Source organism: Apodemus sylvaticus, chromosome 4 (genome assembly GCF_947179515.1).
Source record: "Apodemus sylvaticus chromosome 4, mApoSyl1.1, whole genome shotgun sequence".
In the NCBI taxonomy this organism is placed as follows: Eukaryota; Metazoa; Chordata; class Mammalia; order Rodentia; family Muridae; genus Apodemus; species Apodemus sylvaticus.
The window spans coordinates 162,360,546-162,385,953 of record NC_067475.1 but is presented as its reverse complement, the minus strand read 5'-3'; the positions used below and the strand labels follow the sequence as shown (position 1 = coordinate 162,385,953).

At 39.7% G+C, this 25,408-nt stretch overlaps 2 protein-coding genes across 4 annotated transcripts in view; both read right to left on the bottom strand.

The window, feature by feature from the left end:
- LOC127683531 (rho GTPase-activating protein 20-like) overlaps positions 1-25,408 on the bottom strand; it is a 184,263-nt gene that overhangs the window by 144,016 nt on the left and 14,839 nt on the right. The gene's annotated exons all lie outside the window — the stretch shown is intronic.
- The window catches only part of LOC127683529 (rho GTPase-activating protein 20-like), a 413,757-nt gene continuing 407,914 nt past the window's right edge, over positions 19,566-25,408 (bottom strand). For both annotated transcript variants that reach the window (XM_052180844.1, XM_052180845.1), the window contains 2 exons: positions 20,587-20,707; positions 19,566-19,778 (listed from right to left, as the gene is read on the bottom strand). In XM_052180844.1, coding sequence (XP_052036804.1) covers positions 19,717-19,778; positions 20,587-20,707 — 183 coding nt within the window. In that variant the 3' untranslated portion in view covers positions 19,566-19,716. The remainder of the gene's footprint in view (positions 19,779-20,586; positions 20,708-25,408) is intronic.

Sequence of the window (25,408 nt, the reverse complement as noted above, 5' to 3'; positions counted from 1 at the left end):
ATTTTCTAGTTTCATCCATTTGCCTGCAAAATTTGTGATGTCCTTGTTTTTAATGGCTGAATAGTATTCCCTTTATGTAAAACTACCACATTTTCTGCATCATAACCATTCTTCAGTTCACGGACATCTTTGTTGTTTCCAGATTCTGGTGATTATAAATAAAGCCGCTATGAACATGGTTTAGCAAGTATCCTTGTGGGAAGTGTAGCATCGTTTGGGTATATGCCCAAGTGTGGTTTGGCTGGGACTTGAGGTAGAACTATTCCCAATCATCTGAGGAACCACAAAAATGATTTCCATTGTGACTTTATGAGTTTGTACCCCCAACCCCCCAAAAATAGGAGGGCTACCATTGCTACACAACAAGCCTGACAACATGATTTTATTCTTTATTTTCTGTATGTTGTGAAGAAGAGGGCATTGATTGCCTGTCTAACTGTCTGCCTTCTGACCAGCCTGCCTGTCTTCTGGTCTGTCTTTCTGTCTATGAACCCTTGCATGTCTGGTGCATTCATATGCTGATGAAGGGGTCAGTTCTGCTGAAATTAAAGTTGTGGATGGCTGTCAGCTCTTTCTTGCCTTCCCCGTGGGTGGTGAGACTTCTGGCCCTGATCTACAATTCTTGGGGCATATACAGTCCTGGAAAACAATGATGGCCAACATGCCTGTAGACCTGATTTTATTATTGTTTTGTGTGTCTGTGTGTTTGGTGAGGGAAATGCCTGCCTGCCTGGTTCATTGCCAGCAAGTAACTCTATCATAAGCCAGATGAAGGAGTCAGATCAGCTAAAATTAAATTTATAGTTGGAGGTCAGGTGCCAATTGCTTGCCCTGTGTATGGAGGGATTTAAACCCTTGAAACATAGAAACATAGTGGGCAAAGCCAGAAGGGCTATTTGTTAAGATTCTGTCAGCCATTTTAGTATTATAGAGTTATGTCTCAGGAACTCCTTAGTTACGTTAAATAAGAACTATGGGAACTACAATACATGTGTGTGCTAGTTTTCCCATTTTAACTTAAAGATACTTGATTATCTCTAAGGTATACAGATAAAATAATGCTTATATCCTTGAGATACTTAAAAATAAACAAACTACCACCACTAACAACAACAACAATAACAACAAAAACAATTTAAAAAACCTGTGACTAACAACTACAACAACAAAAACAACAACAACAAATATTCAAATTGCAAATTTCTTGTGCCCTTGATCCATGGCTACTTTCATTACTTTTCGCATGCAAGGAAGGGGTCAGAATCCCTAACATTTGAATCTAAAGCTTCAGTCAAATAGCTACTGATGTAGTAAATAGTTCTGGTCCTTGATTCTGGAAGCTTCTGTGGTTTCCATGCTGTAACTTTCCTTAACTTCTCCTCCATAGACAGATGAAGGAGACATGCATTGAGGGCTGCTGAAACTGTTATGTCCCCTCTCTTACATGTATGTTTCTATTACCTATTTACTACCTACTGCATGTTTGTGTTTGAAAGAGATTTACTTATTTATTTTTTCAGTATGTACTAGGCCACAATTCCTGCAAAAACAAACAAACAAACAAACAAACAAAAAACAACCAATCAGACTACGGAAATCAATACAGTATTGCACTTATCCAATGTGGGATCGAATCTCTGGGTTCTAACTCTGTCTTACCTACAGAAGGATTTCCAGAATAACTATAAATATTTATATTTATCTATTTATTTAATCACTCTTTATTGTCTGTCTATAGTTCTTTCTGCCTCTGTCTTTCAAGGCTACACAGTGAAACTCCATCTCAAATAAACCAAAACTAGCTAAGTCTGCCTGGTACGGAGAAGGACTCAAGGACAATAATTATGTTTGTCTCTTATTATGCATTTTAATGAAAAATATCAATAAGATTTAAAATTTGAATGGACGATATAAACCCCATTCATCTACATTTAAGGACCTCATTTGCCTCCATTTAAGGATCAGGTATGATTTTTAAAAAGTTATAAGACACAAGCTACAGGCATTGACTATACGTTCCAGATACTAAGTCATAAAACAGGAGCTCAAAGAACAGACCATAAAATCCAGAACAGATCATAAAATCCCCAAGAACAGCTTGGGAACAATCACAAAGATTGGGAAATACCATATCACAGAAAAAAACATCTGGGTTGGGCAGCCCTATTTAATCACATGGTTGAATGTTCATGACCCTGGAATACAGAACAGGAAGCACCTATTAGACTCTAGCACCCATCAGTGAAATTGCAGATTACCTAATGCTTCTAGAAAGTTCCCTTGGTTCCTTATAAGAAGGCATGCATACCTTTTTTGGGATCCCCATTTTAGAGAATGGTTGACTCCTGCATGCTGTTGGTTTCTGCAGAATAAACATTGTTTATTGTTTATTGTTTATTGTATGTTTTTGCATACTATCTGAGGCTCTGGTCTTCCTTCATCAATTTTTGTACAAATACAAATGATTGATTCATGTATCTTGGGATCTTATGAGACTTCTGGTTGCTTTTGGGTGCTTCCTCACAATTCTGCACATTCAAACTGAGTTTAATTAGGTTCTGGTTCTCTAGAGATTACTAAACAGAGAAAAAAAAATATGACCTGCCAAATTAGGTCACAGGGCTGCTTCCATCTTTGGGAAGTTATTAGCCAAGATGGAAAGATAGATACCATCCACATGGCAACATACATCTTGGTGAGGTCAATCAAATGACCAAACAAGAAATTAGAAACAAATAAACAAGCAGACACAAAAACTTCCATGGGCTGAAGAAAGAACAAGAAATTGGGAGTAGACATACATGCCTTTAATCTCAGTCTCAGAGAGGCAGCAAAAGACGAACTGAGTTTCTTCCTTGACAGGGATTTCTCCACACCGACAAATCCTATGTCAAATACACCCTGTCCCACCCCCCTCAAAATTATCCATTTTACCTTTCCAGACTTATGTCCGAGGAGACTCCTACTTATGTTACACAAAAACAAAACAGTATGTGGTAGAAATTGTTAATCCCAACCCATGAGTTCTTATCCTACCTTAATTATTTAGAATTATTTAGAATCTAAAAATTTTAGATTTTGGATAAAAGACATACAACTTTTATTATTTATATGCCTTAAATGACACAAGAAGAAGCAGGCAGATATCTACCCTCCATCTCATTAGAATTTACCTTTTTATCAATAACCTCAAATGATTACTGATTATGTTTCATTTGTGCTGATATTACCATTAATTGGCCAGTGAAGATTACAGCTTTTGGAGATGGCTCAGATGGAAGGTACCTATCTGATGCTCTTTCTATGGATGCTTGAGTTCAATTCCAAGGGAGCCACATAGAGGGTCCTCCTAGTTTATGGTGCCCTCTTCTGGCACGTAGGCTTATATGCAGATTGCCATGCATATACATCAAAAATGAATGAATAAATAAATAAATAAATAAATAAATAAATAAATAAAACAAGGCAATAGAAGATTATGGTTTTTACTTTACAGTTATATCTTCCCTCTAGTGTTATTGTTTCTTGAACTTAGATAAAGTCCTGTTTAACTTCTTTCTTTCTTCCTTCCTTCCTTCCTTTTCTTCTTTCTTTTTTTTTTTTTTTTGGTGGCAGTTGGAGCTATACTTTTCCCCAGAGACTGATTTTATTCTGTGGCAAGGGTTGTATAATGTTGTGCTTTCCACATGTTGTCTTCCAGCCTTGGATGTCTCTTCCCTACACCATCAGGTTGTGTGTAAGACAGGGGTGTAGTTATCTGGCCTAAACACTGTGACCTCTGCACTTCTCACTGTAGTTCTTGGATTTCCTGTGGACATGTGTACTTTGAAGTCCTCACACAGTTCACTCTGTTCCTGAGTTCCATTTGAACCTCTTCCCCAAGGCCAGAAGGGAGGTTGATCCATTTCAGTGCATGCCCTCCCTGTCCATTGCAGGAATGCCCCATGCTTGAGAACCCCCCAGTGCTCCTGGAGCATTCCAGGCTTTGACCCTCAAGGTACTCACTTCTGAGTTGATGGTGGTACTTTCTGTTTCTTGGTGTGTCAGCTGTGCTCCATTTTGCAGTAAGAGGCCTGAGGGGGCCAAAAGAAAGTATGGAGAAAGAGGCTCTGGCATTGCCCATTGTCTGAAAAGGGAGTCCTTTTTTGGATGAGTGTCTGCCCCAAGCTGCTGCATTCCTCTGTAGGGCCATGTAGAGAGGGGCTGAATGGTAAAGGCTAGTTTCTTTTTGTCAATGACCTTTTGCTACACTGTGTGGGGGGCCAGTATCTGTCCGTCTCTGGTCTCGAACACTCAGGATACCCTGGAGGACAGGCCTTAGTGCGGATGCTCCACACTTACCGTGGAGGTCTTATGTGCTGCATTTCACTCATGGAGCTAGTTTATGGTTGTTGTGGTCTGGAGCTCATTGGGTACTCTGAGGGTACATTCCACCCTCAATGAGAAAAAGTTGCATTCTTTAGGTATCTGAGAACCTTCCGATGCTAAGGGAGCATTTCAGGCTTTGACCATCAAGGTGCTCACTTCTGAGTTGATGCGGCCTGCTATGCTCTGAAGGGGATTATATGGATGCACAGTCCCACCCCAAGGCACGCTCTAAACATCTTCTGCAGTAGTTTTGGCCATGGGAATCCCCACTCCACTCCTGTCTTCGGTGGGGTGAGCATTTGCTTTTTAGTTTATTGTGGCCCATGCCTCCTCCCTCAAGATTTGAGGATGTATCTCACAGGTAGAGCTATTGTCCTTTCTTTTCACATCCCTCAAGCTTTTCACACAGAACCAATGAAATGTGCTCCAGGAGTGTTTGCCATCCCACAGCCTTGGTCAAACTGGGTACACCTGGAAGGAGAGCAGGGGACAGGGGGTGCTGAAAGAGAACGGTCTAGAAAGAGAATCGTGAAGCCCCGACAATGTTCTGATCAAGGCCCAATGTTTAATGGATAACTCTGAATTTAAAGGGGAGAAACCCATCCCCCAATATGCCAGAATCTGGTCAAGAAAACAGGCTCAGCTGCTCAGTGGGTAGCTGGCTCCTTGCAGGAAGCTGCAGATCTGGAAGAACAATAGACTTCTCCTAGTTCTGAAGGCTACACCCTAGGTAGGCAACTGTGGCAAAACAAGGTCTGAATTACCCTGCTCAAGGCTGGAGGAAGGGCACAATTCCTCCCTATTTATTTATTAAAAATTAGCTGGACTGGGGCACTGGATTGACTTATCCTCTATGGTCCTTCCTGGGAATTATGGTGGTTGGTTGCTGCATCTGGCTTACCACTGTGTCTATACTCTCTCTTACCCATCCCAGAGGACACTAGCAGATTACTTGTGTTATTTAAGCAAACACAGCAATATTAGTGTTTATTAATAAACAAATAAGGCATTTCAGTTCATGCCTCTCTCTTAGGTTGATAAGAGTCATAGATCATCAGTGGCCTGTTTTTGACTGCTGGGTCCAATTTGAGCATCCAGAGGACTGCAAGCATGGCACACACATGAACTGGATGGGAAGGTCATGTACCACAATGGATCAGTCAACCACACTTCCAGGCTTGGGGAAGAGGTTTAAATGGAACACAGGAACTGAGTGAACTGCATGAGGATAACAGAGAACATGATGTCCACAGGGACCCCATGAACCACCTTAAGATATATAGAGGATCACAGTCTTTGGGCTGAATAGCCACACCCCAGTCTTCTACACACCATTAACATTGACAGGGAGGAGAGGCAGGGGCCTGCTGGCAGAACGAGGAGTGTGGCCACCACTTGCAATGAATGACTATTCCCCATGAGTGTCCATTTCTCAAATGGCATGGTGTAGGTTCCAGCCAGAAGAGAGTACAAGAACACCACATCAGTCCACAGAAACGGAGAGTGGCAGATGTTATAGGGAACAACAAGCTGGATCTTCTGTGGACAAAATGAGCAAGCTGGGACTCAAAAGTGAACAATTCAAGCAACCAAACCAAGAACAACAGAAAAAGCAGGACAAAGAGCCTCCTCCCCCCACCAAAAAAAGAGCAAAAAATTTTTGAGAACTGCACTTCTCCACGCAGCAAATGATGGAGGCTCAGAAACAAAAAGGCATCAAATAACAACAACAACAAAAACTTGCTGGCTTAACCCCAGACAGCAATGCTGTGAAAAGGGCAAAGTAGTGCACTTAGGATTTACATGGCAGACAAACAGAGACACACAAATCGAGGACCTGTGGAAATTTGGGAACTCAGTGAAAGAAACACCAAGTGGACCTGTCATGGAGGAGAAACAGGAATCTTCAGCACACACAAGTGCTCTCCTTGCCCTTAGCTCCACCATTCACTCAGTCCAGGTGACAACGAACATGGAGAAAGAGGGAACGCCTGGCATGCAGATATATATTAACATACTGTTCTTTGGTTGGTGACATTAAAGAACAGGACACTTCAATGCTGTTGGCTTTTCTGGCCACCTGTTTTTCTGCCCTATGGCTCACGGCTCACAGTTCCTGAAGCTCCATTTGCTATGATTCCTGTTTCCTGTGTTTACTTACTTGGATGAGTGAATTCTCTGGTGTGGCTTGTGACAATCAGGCACTGTGCATTATTTGTGTGTATTCTGATCATTTTAAATTTCTTATTCTGTGAATTTATTGTACATTGACCTCTCCAACATCAAATCCAACATTATTGTTGTTGTTGTTGTTGTTGTTATCTCGGGTTAGAGGGGTCCCACAGGACAAAAACAAACTAGTAAGACTCCAAGCTTCAGAGACACCAACAGGATGGGCCACTTCTCTTGGAAACTGGGACCATAGCATCCTTTCATATTCAGAAATTCAGATCCCCAGCCACAGGAACTGAGTGGCTCCTGAAGTAAAACAAAAACAAAAAGGTTCTGAAGCTCTAGTGAGCCCAAGCCGGGCAACATTGCCTTGGAATCCTGGGCCACAGCATCCTCTGGACCTCAGTGATCCAGAGCTCCAACCTAGGGGCTCACATTGGAAAAAAATGACCTGAAGCTCCATTGAGTCCAGACTGGGCCACATCCGCTGGGAGGATGGGACCACAGCATCCTTTAGGCTCTGAAATCCAGAGCTCCAAGAAGTGAAGGAAGGCTGGTGTCAAAAACCTCCAGTTTCTTCCCAGTTCTGTCTTTGTCAACTTGTTTGGGGATGGGAGTGGGGTTTAAAGGTCTTCCCTCCCTGCCTCAGAAATCCAGTGGGGAAGTGGTTAAAGGCAGGGTTAACATCTGTGTTTTGTTGTTGCTTAATAGGGGAAAGTAGCAAGGATATTGACTCATTTTCTCATAAAACTCAGCTCAAATATCACATAACTATTATTTTCATTAGTATGGATTCTTGAAAGAAATGAACTAATGTGATTGATGATTAGATGAGGTGCATAGATAAGTCAGAACTAATTATAGAAATTGACTCATACAGTCAATAATAATAATAATAACAATAATTCCTATGCTATGTCACATCTCTCCTAAGCTGGTTTTTTTTCCAGAAAAAAAGATTTTTACCTTATATAATTATAACAAAACATTTTGTAAATGATATAAAATCAAATTTCAGAGAGACAGGGACAAAACATATTAACCAAATATCCAAAACAAAAAACTAAAAGCTATCTGTCCATATTTAGAAAATTCTGATATTAGTAGCAGTAAGAGAAGCAATGTATATCATTTAAACAACATTCACTGATCTTTGCAGCCATGCAGACTGTCATTGTTTATACATTAACAGTGACCTCTGACAGCTAAATTTTCAAACTAATCTGGACTGTCTCCAACTCGCCAGCAAGGCATTAACAACCCCCTTAAAATTAGAGTACAGATAGAATAGATTTTTTAAAGGTTTATTTATTGATTTTGTGTATGTGAGCTTCATTCAAACTAACAGCAGAGGGCAACAGATCCCATTACAGTCTCACTATGTTGCTCAGGCTGGTCTCTAAACTCCTGGGCTTAATACCTCTGCATATTCCAAGGAGCTAGGACTGCAGGTGCCCACCATCTGCCTGGCTCCAAACAGCCCTTTGAATATCCTGCTTTGTAATCTGTAGTAGCCTAAATAACTCTTGTCTCTTTTTTGTTCAAACTTAAAATCGTTTTTGTTGTACATGATTACGATAATTTAACCTAATAAAGACTACTGACATCCTTGGTTTGAAGCGCAGTATTCTTTTTCAGTAGAGTATTCAAAAATCAATGTTTCTGTTGTGATATTTTGGCAGTCTCTGAAATCAAGGCTAGTGCTTTCCCCACACTAAGAAAGTGTCTCTTTAAATGAATTACTAGTAATAGTGAAATAACCAGTTTCTAGGGCTTACTGTATAAAACTTAAGTGTTGTAAGCATCTTCCAAAATGTAATTCCTTCAACACTGAAATCACATATTTTTTATTATTCTATTATAAACTCCCATTTTACAAATAAGGAAAAGGTTGCATAGAAATATTAAATAATTTTCTTTAGTTCACATAACCAGAAAACAAAGGAGCTGAAATTCATACCTAAACTATTTGTCCCTAGAACTTGGGCTTTTAACTATTAAGCCATACTCCTAATTTCTAGATACAGGTCCTTGACTCAAGTATCACAGTGTCTTTCTGGAAGCTTCAGGAGAGAGGCAGTGACCTCTCTCTGTTATTACTATCTCTGTTCTTTAGTGGGGGGCTAATATCCTTTTAGTTCCTCGAGATATCCCAGAGAATTCATGTTGCCTATGATTTTACCCTGAGCCAGCTTTGACCTTTGACCTAAACAGAAACTTCAGCTTCTTCACACTCAGGATAAATGTCTTCATTCCTGCTAGAATTCATTTTGTTATCAACACAGTTGCATGTCTATCTGGGACACTTGCCCAACAGTAGATTAGGAGCAATCAGTTGTTCATCAAGAGGTGATCGTTTGCTCATGAAGCACTATTTTGTCCACCCAGTTTTTAGAAAAGTTGAGATATACTGAAAGATCATTGGATGAATTAATGCAAGGGTTTCAGGAAGAGAGGGAGAGGAAGCAGGTAACACCCAAGAGTAGGATGCTGGCCTGACCTCTATAAAGGAGAGAAGGCAAGAAAAAGAACCAGTCTTTAACATAGGGTACGACAGACTCAGTCAATCAGTGCCGGGTGTCCAGTCAAAGGCATGGGTGAAGGGTGTTTCCTGTCTCATATAAATAGGCCTGTGCTGCTCCATCTGGCACTGATGAGAAGAAGAGTTCACAAGTGCAGCCTCCATGTGAGGTTAGGGAGGAGGAGATGCAGAAGCCTGGCTGCCCAGATTGACAATCAGATCTGCTGCCCAGATTGGATATCAGAGGCACGATTTGTGTTTTTGTTGGTTTGTGGGAGTTTTTTTTTTCCTTTTCTTGTTTTTTATTTTTCAAGGACAGGGTCTCATTGTATATCCCTGGCCAGTCTGGGACTCACTATATGTGGCAGGCTAGTCTCCAGTTCGAGATCTGCCTGTGTCTTCTGGGATTAAAGGCTTGTGCCACTATGCCAGCTCAGAGACCTATTTTCCTGGCCACCATATTGAGGTCTCAGAGGTGAACAGGACATGTAAAGTTTAAACTTTCCAATGTGGCTGTGTCTTTTAACCACCAAGGATGGAAACTCCTTTCCCACTACCAATACCCAAGCCCATTTGAAAGTTATTGATTCCTTGATCAGTCTTTTTCTCCTTTCTTTTTTTCTGTCTTAAATCTGACAGTTGATCTTGCATGTCTTCAGACCCCAGGTGTGTCCCTGCCTGCCATGCTAAACTCTGTACTGCCTAAACTCAGTAACTCCTGCACTCAGGAGCTGGAAATAAGCAGAAGTGGTGGTAAGGTCAGGTTAGGGTGGTGGAGAAGCTACTTTCATGATGTTCCACAAGATGGCCATTTTCAGCTTTCTGATGAAATTTCATACTTGAGTTTTTAATGATTTAATTTTATCAATTTTATCTGCTAGCCAAGTTGACTCCCCTTTCCTTTATTTTTGGTGAGAAGATACAAATGTAAAATGATGGTGATGATGATGTAGTTCTGGCTTACCTGGAACTGTCAGGAGATCACAGTTGTGCTGTTCCCCATAGAGAGATCAGTCCTTTCTTGAAAGAAAGTGTGAAAGAGATGGAGAGGGGGGGGGGGTTAAACAGGGAGACAGAGAGATAGAGAGACAGAGAGACATAGAGAGAGAGACAGAGAGAAAGAGAGACAGAGAAAGAGAGACAGAGAGAGAAAGATGGACAGAAGGAGGGAGGTAGGAAAGCAAAGAAGGAAGGAGGTAAGAATGAAAGAAAAGGAGCCTTAGATTTCTGGGGGTGCAAACCGTCAGGGGTCTGCCTGCACTCAGGAACTGAGCACATAGGCGGCTTTTGTCTGCCAGCCCACCGGGCTCAGGAAGCTGTGGAAGGAGAGAAGCCCCGCAGCCATATATGCTGTCTGCAGGGACACAAAAGGATCACTAGGTACTGTAACATCCTGAGCCTTAGATTTCTGGTGGTGCAAACTGCAAGGGGTCTGCCTCCACTCAGGAACTGAGCACATAGGCGGCTTTTGTCTACCAGCCCACCGGGCTCGGGGCCCGTGTCCTGCCCAGGAAGCTGTGGAAGGAGAGAAGCCCCACTGCCATATTTCCTGTCTGCAGGGACACAAAAGGATCACTAGGTACTGTAACACCCTGAGCTTTAGATTTCTGGTGGTGCAAACCACCAGGGGTCTGCCTGCACTCAGGAACTGAGCACATAGGCGGTTCATCTGCAAGCCAGTCCATCGTAGGACCTGGGTCCTATGTGAGAATCAACAGAGGGAGTGACCCCCACCACAACTTCTTCCCTCCATAATAGAGCAGACAGAGAACACCTGGTTGACCTTGACAACCTAAGTATAGCATTGCTTGAGCCAAGATTGAGAAGGGCTCCAAAGGCACAAAAGAGGAAGCCAGCATATCAGTAATCTGTGCCAGAAGAAACCCAGTCATCCAGTGTTGCAGAAATAACCTTAAAGATCCACAGTAGGTTGAAGCTCCAGCCAGTGACAATAAGACCATCTAACTCCTGGGAGACCAGATAGCTAAAGGCAAATGTAGAAACATTACTAACAGAAACCAAGGCATTATGGCAGCATCTGAACCCAATTCTCCAACATTAGCAAGTCCTGGATACCCCAACACACCAGAAAAACAAGATTTGGATTTGAAATCACTAGTCATGATGCTAGTACAGGAACACATGAAGAACATACTTAAAGAAATTCAGGAGAAAATGGATCAAAAATTAGAAGCCCTTACAAGGGAAACACAAAAATCATTGAAAGAAATTCAGGAGAATACAAAAGCCAATAAGGAAGAAACGCAAAAATCACTTAAAGAAATACAGGAGAACCTTGATCAACAGTCAGAAGTCATGAAAGAGGAAACACCAAAATCGCTTAAAGAATTAGAGGAAAACACAAACAAGCAAATGACAGAACTGAGCAAAAATTTGCAGGATCTAAAAACAGAAGTAGAAACAACTAAGAAAGCACAAAGGGAGACAACTTTGGAGATAGAAAACCTTGGGAAGAAATCAGGGACCATAGATGCAAATATCAACAACAGAATACAAGAGATAGAAGAAAGAATCTCAGATGCCGAAGATACCATAGAAATCATGGACTCAACAGTTAAAGAAAATGCAAAATGCAAAAAGCTTGTAACCCAAAAATATCCAGGAAATCCAGGACACAATGAGAAAGCCAAATCTAAGGATCATAGGTATTGATGAGTGTGAAGATCTACAACTTAAAGGGCCAGCAAATATCTTCAACAATATTATGGAAGAAAACTTCCCTAACCTAAAGAGAGAGATGCCCATGAATATACAAGAAGCCTACAGAACTCCAAACAGACTGGACCAGAACAGAAATAACTCCCGTCACATAATAATCAAAACCCCAAATGTACTAAAGAAAGAAAGAATACTTAGGGCAGTAAGAGAAAAAGGGCAAGTAACATATAAAGGAAGACCTATCAGAATTACACCAGATTTCTCACCAGAGACCATGAAAGCTAGAAGATCCTGGGCAGATCTCATGCAGACTCTAAGAGAAGAAAAATGCCAGCCAAGATTACTATACCCAGCGAAACTCTCAATCACTGTAGATGGAGAAACCATGACAAAACCACTACTGGGCATATATCCAGAGGATTCTTCAGCATGCAATAAGGACACATGCTCCACTATGTTCATAGCAGCCCTATTTGTAGTAGCCAGAAGCTGGAAAGAACCTAGATGTCCTTCAACGGAGGAATGGATACAAAAAATGTGGTATATTTACACAATGGAGTACTATTCAGCCATTAGAAACAATGAATTCATGAAATTCTTAGACAAATGGATGGAGCTGGAGAACATCATACTAAGTGAGGTAACCCAGTCTCAAAAGATCAATCATGGTATGCACTCACTGATAAGTGGATATTAGCCTAGAAACTTTGAATACCCAGGACATAATCCACAAATTAAATGATGTCCAAAAAGAATGGAGGAGTGAGCCCTGGTTCTGGAAAGACTCAGTGCAAGAGTATAGGGGAATTCCTGAACAGGGAAGTGGGAAGGGGTAGATGGAAGAATAGGGGGACAGAAGAGGGCTTATGGGACTTTCGGGGAGTGGGGACCCAGAAAAGGGGAAATCATTTGCAATGTAAATAAATAAATGAAAAAAAAAGAAAAAGAAAGAAAGAACAAAAAGAAAGAAAGAATAAAAGAATGAAAGAGAGAAAGAAGGAAGGAAAGGGAGAAAGAAAGGGCAAATAAATAAAATAAATAGAAACATAATTATAATTGAATTGGAACAAGCCAACACACACATACACACAGACACACACATACACACACAGGGACAAGGGAGAGCAGGGAATGGGATACGGCACATCTGCCTCCTTTTCTTTTTGTATTGGTTTTTTTTTTTTTGGAATTTTTTTGCACTTTTTATTGAATATATTCCTCATTTACATTTCAAATGTTATACCCTTTCCCAGTTTCCTCCCCTCCTCGAAATACCCCAACCCATCCTCCCACCCCCTGCCTCCAAGAATATGTCCCCCACCCAACACACTACCACCTACCCTCCCCCCTCGATTTTCCCATGCTGGGGCATCTATTGGGCATTTATAGGACCAGAGACCTGTCCTCCTACTGAAGCCCAACAAGGCATTCCTCTGCCACTCTTTTGGTTGGAACCATGTGTAACCTGTGGTTGATGGCTCAGTCCCTGGGAACCCTGGGGCATCTGGTCAGCCAAAATCATTATTCTTCCCAGACTAATTCTTAACCACCCAGCACTCCCAGAGCTCCCAGGGACAAAACCATCAACCAATGAGTACACATGAAGTTACCCATGACTCCAGAAGCATAGGCAGCAGAGGATGGCCTTGTTGGACATCAAAGGGAAGACAGGCCCATAAATGTTCTGTGCTGCAGTGTAGGGGAATACCAGGACAAGGAAGCAGGAGGGGTTTGATTGGGGAACAGGGAGAGCTAAGATAGCTCATGGGATTTTCACGGGGGTGGGGGGCAGGAAAGAAGATAATATTTGAAATATAAATAAAGAATATATCTAGTTAACATCTACAACAAAAGAGAATAAGCAGAATCTGCCTCCTTTTCAAGTTGTTATTCGTTCCCAAATTCAACTAGAAGGATGGCACCGTAAATAATTCATTTTTTTAAAATGTGTTTGAAACTTTTCTCAAAATGAGTTGAGGAATGTAAAGGGGAGTGTCTGCCAAACCCCAAACACAGTAGAGGAAAAGAAAGTTACAATCAGTAAGTAATGAAGTAAGTATAAACTTAAAAAAAAAAAGAAAAGAATATTTTAATTTTGTACAAAATGCCTAATTAAAGTGTAGCCTCTCATAGTAAGGAATACATGTTGCACAGAATAACAGATTACTAGACACAACCAATGCATCATTAAATAAAGATTGATGTCTCTCATTCCTTTTCCTGCCACTTGTGAGTTCTATGTTGCTTTGGCACAGCAAGTTTTGATGTATTCCTCCAATGTCTTTCTTCACAAGGGTTTCCATATAGTTGAAAAAATAAGATACTCCTTGTACAGGTCTCCACCTAACAGAACAAGTACTCAGTGGATAAGTTATCAGACCAATGTTCATGTTAAATTTTAAAAGGTTTATGATAGTAAAAAAACAGTAAATAATGTTGAAAGAGAAGATCTGAGGAATATTATAGCAACATTTATACTGATGATTTAATACACTGTATACATGTATGAAATTCAAAATAAGGAAGAATGTGATATTAAAAACGAATTGTAACTTTGAACATAAATGATATGCTAATGGGAAACTTAGTAAGAAATTAAAAAATTAAACATCATTAAAAATTCTAGACTTCTTTTCATACCTGTGAACACCCTGGCCTTTCCTATATTGTCCTATATGTCAGTTTCCTTCAGAAATTTCTTTTTCGTATGTTTGTCCCTTCCCCAAACTGTCTTGAATGGTGAAAACTTAGAAATGAGTAGCTGGAGTATATTAGCATTTGAAAGTGTAGTTGCATGAATCTCCACAACTCAAGCCAAAGACCTCTGCTTTCATGATCCTGATGTTCAGCTGAGCTGTCAAAACTATTATAATAAGCTAGATAACTCTCAATGCAGAAAAACAATCACATGTACAAACAAGCAAACACTCCAGCATTCAAAGATTAGTCATGAAGTTGATCTTGTCCAGACACAGGTGACAGTTCCGTGTGTCTTTCCTGTGGCTCCTATGAGGATATCAACATTGATTCTGGAAAGTAAACATTCTTGTACATTTTAAAGTCTCCACCTAGATTCCTGCACCTCTCCAAACCTCTCCATCTCCTGTGCTATGCTAACAATTGCTTTCTATATACATACCTTTACAGTGGAGCCTGGAATTGAGAGCAAATCAATGGATATGAAATTATCGCTTTCCTTCTAGGCACTATATAACAAACTGAAGACTGCAGTTGGTAAACCAACCACTGAAGTCTGAGGATTCATTAGCAGTCAGGGTGACAGGCCATTGTGAAGTCAAGATTCAAGAGCTTAGGCTACAACTGACAAAGTGACAAGTGCATTTCATCCTCTTCAGTCTTTTGGTTTTAAAATCATGTTCATTTAATAATTGTTGAACCATAGGCATTTTTATTAAATAACAGATTCTCAGAAAAGTATATGTTAATAGCTAAATAGATAGATGAAATGAGAGACAGATAGATATCAGTAATAATATCTATCCAAGAAGAGAAGTAATTTTCTACAAAACATTTTGAAATTCATACTCATTCTCAAATATTCTCAATACATGATTCTTTTTTAACCTATCAAAGGTATATGTGAAAATTCAGCTTCATTAACCCTATGAACTGTAGAGACCAACATGCAAAAATCACAAGACACTTTAAAAATAAATATGCTTTACTGAACAGAGTCAGAAAGCTTCATCTACAGGAAAGTCAGTCAGTATTGTAGATTAGTATATTATACTTCTCATCACAATGATGCTTAGTTCAGAATCATAGTCAAGGATAAAATACATTCCTTAAATGAATTCATTCTATCCTCTACATCTTCACTATAAAAACAGAAAAATAAGTATAAAATATGATTCTATTTTATTTTCTTGCTATTAAAGTTTGAGGTTTAATAATTAGGTCTTTTTATTCCTTTTTTTCTGATGAATATTTTCTTCCTCCTGCTTTTTATTAAGTAGATTCTTTTGTAATACAACATATTCTGATAGTTTTCCCTCCCTCTACTCCTCAGCTACTCTCCACCCGACACGCCCACATGCACGCACGCCCCACCCCTCCCCCCCACACACATGCACACCTTCTCTCACATCTGGGCTCAGTCCATTTCTTTATCTCAGTAGAAAAGAACAGGTTTATTGCTTCTCGGCCTTTTGGCTAAGATGAAGTGTAGAAAAGAACGGGCTTCTTAGAGTCTACAGACTAAAATTTTTTTTCAGAGAAACCAATGAAAGACCCAAAACTGTTCAATTGTGAGGTAAAGAAAATAAACTTAAGTCCAATCAAAGGTTCTTGACCTCGCAGTGGTATGAACTCGCTGATAAGCGGCTATTAGCCTAGAAGATCAGAATACCCAAGAAACGATTCACATATCAAATGATGCCCAAGAAGAAGGAAGGAGAGGCCCCTAGTCCTAGAAAGGCTCAGTGCAGCAGTTTAGGGGAATACCAGGAAAGGGGAGCAGGAAGGGGTTCATGAGGTAACAAGGGGCGGGAAGAGGGCTTATGGGACTTTTTGAGAGGGGAGATCCAGGAAAGGGGAAATAATTTGAAATGTAAACAAAAAATATATCAAAAAATTAATTAAATTACACTTACAAAAAAAACTTCTTGAATACTACTGACATGTAAGTACACTTACTGCATCTATTCTGATATGTGGCTGTACGGGTTATTGTCACACTTCATAGGTGTTAGAAGCAGAATACTCCTGTCAATTGCTTTCCTAACATGTCAACATGTCTAATATTTTATGTACCATAGAAACTCATTTTCAACGTAGACGTTGCTAAGTCATAAACCGCTAGAATCAGTTGAATTTAGACATATTGCTGTAAGATTTCTTTGGCAAAAGGCACTCAACCTCCCATGGCTGGGGCTAGAAATTTAAGTCAGATTTATGGAAGTAGTGAGGCTGTAGACTTGAAAATTTATCACACTAATTTACTAGATCAGCTCAATTCCTTCTGTAGCATTCTAAATAATTTATACATTTATTTATGTATTTTTTAAAACTTAATATTTTATCCCCCCATCTCATCCACTCTCAGAACTTTCCACATCCCATATCTCCTCCCCACCCTGCTGTCTCCACATGGATGTCCTCATCCTCCAGCCCACCTGACCTCTAAACTCCCTGGGCCCTAGAGTCTCTTGAGGGTTAGGTGCATCATCTCTGAATGAATACAGACCTGGAGGTTTCTTTTGTAAGTGTGTTGGGGGCCTCATGTCAGCTGCTGTATGCTGCCTATTTGGTGGCTCAGTGTTTGAGAGATCTGAGAGGTCCAGATTGAGAGTGCTGGTCGTCCTACTGGGTCTCCTTCCTTAGCTGCTTTCATCCTTCCCTAATTCAACAACAGGAGTCAGGTGCTTCTGTCCATTAGTTGGGTGCAAATGTCTGTATCTGACTTTTTCAGCTGCTTGTTGGATCATTCAGAGGGCAGTCAAGATAGGTCCCTTATTGTGAACTCTCCATAGCCTCAGTAATAGTGTCAGACCTTAGAGCCTCCGCTTGAGCTAGACCTCACTTTGGGCCTATCTCTGGCTCTTTTCCTCAGGCTCCTTTCCATTTCTATCTCTGCAGTTGTTTCAGAGAGGAACAATTACAGATCAGAGTTGTGACTGTGGGATGCCCCTCCCTCATTTGATGCCCTATCTTTCTTCCTGCTGGAGGTGGGCTATGTTCCCTCTCCCCACTGTCAGGCATCTAAGGTTGCTCCCTTTAGTGCCTGATAGTTGCTCACCTCCCAGGACTCTGGTACATTCTGGAGGGTCCTTCCCCTAACCTTCTACTTTCCAAGGTTGCTTGTTTACATTCTTTGTGCTGGCCCTCAGGGCTTCAGTCCTTTTCCTTCTCCCCATCCTAGATCAGGTTCCCCTCTCCCATGACTCCCCTGACCACTGTCCACTTTCCTTCCCAGGTCCCACCCTTCTTCCCCACTTGTGATTGCTTTCTTCTCCCTCCCAAGTGGGGCTGAGTTGTCCTCACTTGTGCACTTCAGCTTGTTGACCTTTTTTGAGGCCTGTGGACTGTATGTTGGGTATTATGCATTTTTTGGCTAATATCCGCTTATTAGTGAGAACATTAGTGTGTCCTTTTGTGTCCGAATACCTTACTCAGAATATTTTCTAATTCCTTCCATTTGCTTGAAAACTTCAGGATGTCCTCATGCTTAACAGCTGAGTAGTATTCCATTGTGTAAATGAACATTTTCTGTATCGATTTGTTGTGGGACATCTGGGTTGTTTCCAGCTTCTAGGTATCTAAGATACCTAGCAGCACAAGGTTGCTATGAACGTAGTGGAACACGTGCCTCTGTGGCATGGTGGGCATCATTTGGGTATATTCTCAAGAGTGGTATTGCTAGGTCATCAGGTAGATCTATTTCCATTTTTCAAAATAAACACCAGAATGATTTCCAGAATGGTTGTAACAGGTTGCAACTCCACCAGCAATGGCGGAGTGTTCCTCTTTCTACATATCCTCAACAACACTGGTTGTCATCTGAGGTTTTTCAATGTAGTCAATCTGATTGGTGTAAAGTGGGATCCTGGGGTCATTTTGTTGTTGTTGTTTTGTTGGTTTTTGTTTTCTCTCAATATCTATTTTTCTATTGAGTATCTTCATTTACATTGCCAATGGTAAAACCTTTCCCAATTCCCCCCTCCTGAAAGCCCCCCTCCCCAAAGATTCCCTACCCCTCCTCCCATCACTTGCCTCCATGTGTATGCCCCTCTACCTGACACATTCCCACCTCACCCCCACCCCCCACCCCTGTCTGTTTCCTTTTGTTGGGGCCTCTATTGAGCCTTTACCTGACCAAAGACCACTCCTCCCACTGATCCTGATGGTTTAGTCCCTGGGAGTCTTGGGGTGTCTGAGTGTCTGAAGTCATTCTTATTCCCATGGGGCTGTAACCCCTTCAGGTACTCCGGACTACCCTCCAGATCCTCCCACTGGTGACCCCAAGCCCAGTCCAATAGTTGGTTGCTAGTTTCTGCCTCTGTATTTATAGAGCTCTGTCAGGGCCCATCTGGAGACAGCCATGGCATGCTCCTTTTGGTACATGCTTCTTGTTGTAGTGTCGGGGTTTGGTGACTGTTTGTAGGATGAATCCCCAGGTAAGGCAGTCTCTGGGTGGCCTTTACTTCAGACTCTGCTCATTTCTCTGATCACTAAAACCTTTGACCATTCCTATGTTTTTTGAAGCCATGATTCACCTTTAATCTTATCATGTGTGATGATTAATGCTGATCATTAATGGAATTCTATTTAGAATTCTCTCTGAAAAAAGATTCTGGACATGACACTGAGGGTGTATTTATGGTCCTTAGATTCTGTCTATGCTTAAGTAACTGGTGGCCAAACCAATAGTATAACTAGGTTCTACTATTCCTTTCATGGTTCCTGGGATGTTTAAAAAGAAAAAACTTACTGAATATTAATATTTATTGTCCTCTGCTTCTGAATTAGGTGAACGACTTCACTAGCTACAACCTCCTGACATTAGAACTGCTGTATGTTGATATCTTGAGCCCTCAAAAAAATGAGCTATTTTCCTAATGTAAATAATTTAGTAGAGTACATTTTCACAGAACTAGGACAATAATTACTATTAACAAAATTATTGTGCAGGACTTAAAATGCCGTTTTGATTGTAGTTTGGAAGAAAAAAATTAATAAAGTGATTCTAGTGGATCTGTTGCATGAATATAGGTGCCTGAGTAAGAGAGGTGGAGGAGAGTACTGGAAATGCCATTTTACAAATACTATGGAGAATCATGAATCAGGCGTATTCGAGTCTAAGCAATAACAATTTAATTCAATTTATTATAATAGATAAGAATATGTAATACATAACTTGAAATAAATAGTGAGTGAATCTATTTGTAATAAATAATATGGGTAAATGTATAATTGAAGTTGTTTCTTTTATTGAAATAGAATGACAGGAACCTTCTTTAGTCATGAGGAAGTTTCCTTTGTGGAAAGTCATATGTTGCAGTTGTTTCGTTGTCCCCTGCTAAATGAAGTCAAGAAATGTCTTAGTTAGAAAAACATTCTCTGATGATAGATTCACCCCACTTCAGATCAGACTAGTTTTCAGTATATTTTCTGAACTGTACACAAAAACTTCTTGAGTTAACAATATATCTGCTCCTGAATGTGTTATTTGTTAAGATTCCTCACATAGGTGTTGTAGTGGATCCTGTGCAACTTCATATTGATACCAAATGCTAAGCATTTGGCAAGATTACGAATCAAATGAAATTAAACATCAGTGTTTCTGTCCAAGAATAGCAAAGCTTGTTGGCACATTGTTCACTCTTGGGAGTATGTGTAATGAATTTTTAAATCGAATAATTGTTTCTAAGTGAACTTTTTAAAAATAATTTCATATCCAAGATATCCTACATGACTTATGGACCATGGGAAGAAAGGTGAGAAATATAACAGGTAATATGCTGGAATTTGTACAGGGTCTAAGTAAGGAGTTCCTCTGTCGTACATGCATGTATGAAAGAATATATGTGTGTGTGTATGTATGTGTGTGTGTGTATGTATGTGTGTGTATGTGTGTCTTTATGCATACCTATGTATATATACACATATTAATATATAATTTAATGAAAGTATTGTTTAAAAATCTTTTCCCACGTTTTAATATAATAGGCCACAATAGGGCTTTGATATTTACAAATTTATGAAATCAGAGAATATCATCCTTCCATCTGTTTAATGACTAATTTCTCTTAATCTCTAGGAACTTCTGCTTGAGAAGAAGCAGATGAAACCTTTAATTCATCAGTATTTCAAAGCTTTTGCCTTACCAGCAGTATTTACTGTAGTCTTTATGTCATCTGACCTCTTCTGACTGTTGTCACAAATTATAGGGTCATCTTCTCCAAATATATCTACAAAGTTGTCAATCATGATTTGTATAACAGAGATCTGTAACACCACAAGGAAAAAAACAAGGTCCTCTTTAATTTTACATAGTTTACCAAATTGAAATCGATAAAAAAAATGAATTCCAAAATTAAAAGGAAAATATCAGTTACTTTGAGCAGATATGAACCTGTGAAATTAAGTCTCTGTCTGAAATGGAGATGCTTAAGTTCTTCGCAACTTACTTTATCATGTTAAAATTTCATACATACTTCAAAGAATAGGGGAACTACTAAAGCAATGTAACATTTCAGAACTGATATGCTGCCAGAATAACTGTGAGTGAATCACAGTAATGACTTCAAAAATTTCTTGAATTAGTGATTTTATGCAGGGGACTGGGGAAGAGGTGGAGTTTCATTGTGATATTTTGAATGTGATGCCTGGCTAATTCCAGGCATCTCAATATATGGTACCATCTTTGTGAAATCTTTTGAGTGGTTTAGTGACTTGACATCTCTGGAGGAAGTATGTCATAGGTTAGAATGTAAGGTCACAGAAGTCAGGTGCCATTTGGAGTGTACTCTCTATGCTTCACGTTTGCTGCCTAAGATGAGAGCCACCAGCTCTCTGCTTCCTGTTTGGTTGCCCTACCTTCCTGCAGCCATGCTCCTCTGTCATGAATTTGAAGGATGGTAATGTCTCTAAATCTCTAAGTCCCAAATAAACATTTACTTCTATGAGTTGCCTTGGTCCTGGTGTTTTACTAAAGCAATAGAAAAATGACTAATGAAGAATTTGGTGAGAACAGGGATCTATGTTGAGAAACTGAGACAACAGATTGGCCCATTGTGTAGGAAAGTCTGTGGAATATTTTCTCGATTAACAATGGAATTTATAGGTCCCAGAACTCCAGGATGGTGCCACCCAGGAGCTATTACTGAGACAAAGAGAGATAGGAGGTGCAGGAAAAGAGGCAGCACTCTTACACAGCTTGTGCATCAGTTCTTGCCTCCAGCTTCCTGCCTCGCTTTGGTTTTGCCCTGACATTTTCAGTAGTTAACTGGTAACTAGAAGTATATTGTGAAGTGTAACCTGTCCTCCAGAATTTTCCTCAGTGTTTTATCATAATAGTAGCAAATTAAGACACTTTCTAAATTGAAGGAGCTTTTCATTGGTCTACTCTACTCCATGGTGAGTAATACCACCATGACTTCATTCCTGTGGACCTTATTTCTGGAAACTACTCTTTGAAAAGTACCCTTGCTTTCTTTTCTTTTTGTTGTTGCCTTTTTTGTTGTCTAACTTTTTTTTCTTTTCAAAATGTAAGTCCTTTATTGATTCTCTGTGAATTTCTCATCATGCAACCCAGTAACACTCATTTTCTAGTCCATCCATATCTACACTCTCCCCTGGTAACTTCCCACAAACTTTAAAAAAATTAAAACATAAATAAAATTTTAAATTAAAATTAAACTGAGGGAAGAGGGGGTCGTGAGGATGAGACCTAGAGTAGTGTACTGCAATCAGAATTAAAACTAAATAATTAAAGTGATGAAAAATATAAATGCATATAGCTTTCTAGGAAAAGGAAGAGATAAATGAAGCAAAATATTAAGGTACCTAAAAATGTACCCAAAATAATGCAAACATATACTTCTATTTTATGTAAGTAGAAGTTAGTGCTAAAATATTAGAAACTATATTATATAACAGAGTACATGTTCATCATTATTCATTATATTACATATTGTATGTATATATATGTATACATATATATGTATACATATATCTATATGTATATATGTCTGTATACATATGCATATATATATTTATATATGTCTGTATATATATATGTGTATATATATACACACACACACACACACACACACATATATATATATATATATATATATATATATATATATATATAAAATTGTATGCAATGTTCTTTTTTATGACCAGTAGTGCAGTTAGGGTAATTCATAATTTTAATACTCTCACAATGATAAAGCACAACTATCATGTGCTCCAAAGTACAGCTGTAATAGTAAATAATCAAACAAGTGAAACACTAGGTAATAGGGATTTTTTTCAACTTTACTGTAGTCTTCTTGAACTACCATTATACATGCAGCATATTATTGGGTAAAACATTAATATCTATGATCAATACTTGAAAAAAAAGTAAAAAGGAAAGAAAGAACAAAAAACAAATGATTCACTTCCTTCAAACTATATTAACAATCTCCCTTCCCAATGTTTCCTGAAATAGATCAATGTATCTCCCACTCCAGAATAATGCAATCTTAGGGTTTCCTTTAACATCGCTGACCTTTCTGAGGTACTCCCAATTTCTTGATCACAATGACTACTTTGTTCTCAAAGGGAAAAATCAGATCCTCTTACCTTTTTTGGAATGTCACTTCCAAATAATGAGTTCACACAAGTCTGATCCCATAACACATGTGGGGCTATACGGATAGATAAGATGAAGCTGTCTAGAGTATTCTTGGCAGAAGTTTTAATTTTTAATAGCACTCGAATGAGCTGTTTAAGGACAATGTAATTTGCTTGTGGCATCTTCAGTAGAATACTATATAGACAAAGGAAAATTTTACTGTTGATTGTCTGACAAGTAATGCTGCATTGTCAACATCCTTAATCATTAGGGAAATGCAAATCAAAATAACCCTGAAATTCCACCTCATTCCAGTTAAAATGGCCAGGATCAAAAACTTGGGGGACAGCAGATGCTGGTAAGGATGTGGAGAAAGAAGAACACTCCTACATTGCTGGTGGGATTGCAAGTTGGTAAAACCACTCTGGATATCGGGTTGTTGATTCCTCAGAAAATTGGACATAGTACTACCAGCGGACCTTGGCTTATATCCTGAAGAAGCTCCAACAGACAATAAGGCTACATGCTCCACTATGCTCATAGTAGCCTTATTTATAGTAGGCAGAAGCTGGAAAGAACCCACATGTCCCTCAACAGAGGTATAGGTACAGAAAATGTACATTTATAAGATGGAGTACTGCTCAGCTATTAAAATCAATGAATTCATGAAATTCTTAGGCAAATGGGTAGAACTAGAAAATATCCTGAGTGAGGTAACCCAAAACCAACCGATCAAACAAACGAAAAACAAACACATCTTATGCACTCATTGATGCGTGAATATCAACCAAAACGCTCAGAATACCCAAGACACAATTCACAGACCACATGAAGGCCAAGAAGAAGGAAGGCCGCAGTGTGGATACTTCCATTTGTCTTAGAAGGGGGATCAAAATACCCATGGGAGGAGATTTAGACACAAAGGGTGGAGCAGAACCTTAAGGAAAGGCCATTTAGAGACTGCTCCACATGGGATTCATCCCATACACACTTACCAAACCCAGTCACTATTGTGACTGCCAACAAGGGCTATCTGACAGGAGCCCGATATACCTGTCTCCTGAGAGGCTCTGCCAGTGCCTGACAAAGACAGAAGTTGATGCTCACAGCCAACCAATGGACTAAGCACAGGGTCCCCAATGGAGGAGCTAGAGAGCTGTAGGGTTTTGCAGCCCCATAGGCTGGAATAATAATATGAACCAACCAGTAACCAGAGCTCCAAGGAACTAACCCACCAACCAAAGAGTACATATGGAGGGACCCATGGCTCCAGCTACATATATAGCAGAGGATGGGTTTTTCAGAAATCAATGAGAGGAGAGGACATTGGTCCTGTGAAAGCTTGCTGCTCCACTGAAGGGTAATGCCAGGACAGGAAAGTGGGAGTGGGTAGATAGGTGAGCAGGGGTCTGGAAGATGGGATAGGGGGTTTTCCGAGAGGAAATGAGGAAAGGGAATAATATTTGAGATGTCAATAAAGTAAATATCTAATAGAAAGAAATGGAACTTTGGATATAGTTATGCCATCGACTGCATGCATAGCTTCTGCATGTGCACTAATATAAACAAATGAAAGACTCCACCCCAAAATACAGATTTTAGGTAAAATATTGCTAGTGTTGGCTAAAATATTATCTGAAAATCAATTTCCCCTATAGAATTATGGGAAACTTTAAAAATTATGTATGCATTTTTCTGTATTACATGTATTACTGTTACCCACAGAACCCAGAGGAAGGTGTCAGGTTCTCTGGAAATAGAATGAATGAATGAAGCTTGTTGCAGGTTGTGTGTGTTCTGTGTATGGAAAAAAGTGTTGCTAAACAATGAACCATCTTTCTAACCACCATGGGGGCACATTTAATATCCAACTTACTATGAATCCATGCAGCACTCTTGTGACACTCTGGAACACAAGGAGCAGAAGACGCACTAGTGACCCTACACAATGCAGGCATAAAAGCTTCTGCTATAGATAAGGCAGAGATACTGGAGTCCTGGGTAGAAATGGGAGCTCAAAGTCCTGGTACTTAAGAAATCATTCTATGGATACAGGGAAATGACCCAAAGAAGTCAAAGCTATACCTGACCCAGACTTATCTAGGTAGTTATAGTTGAGAAGGAAGAACTTAGTGATAGCTTCCCGTTCTAATTAATGATATATGTATTGAAATGTTCAATATTTACAATACTATGGTAATAGTATTAGGATACAAATAGCCCACAGTTATTATACTTATATACTTCTTTTAACTTGTCTCACTCAGGAATTCAAACCAATGTTCTAATCTGTCTTGCACACAACTGCGTAGCATAAGCTGTCTTCCACACCATGACCATTATAATTTAGAAGAGTCTCAAGT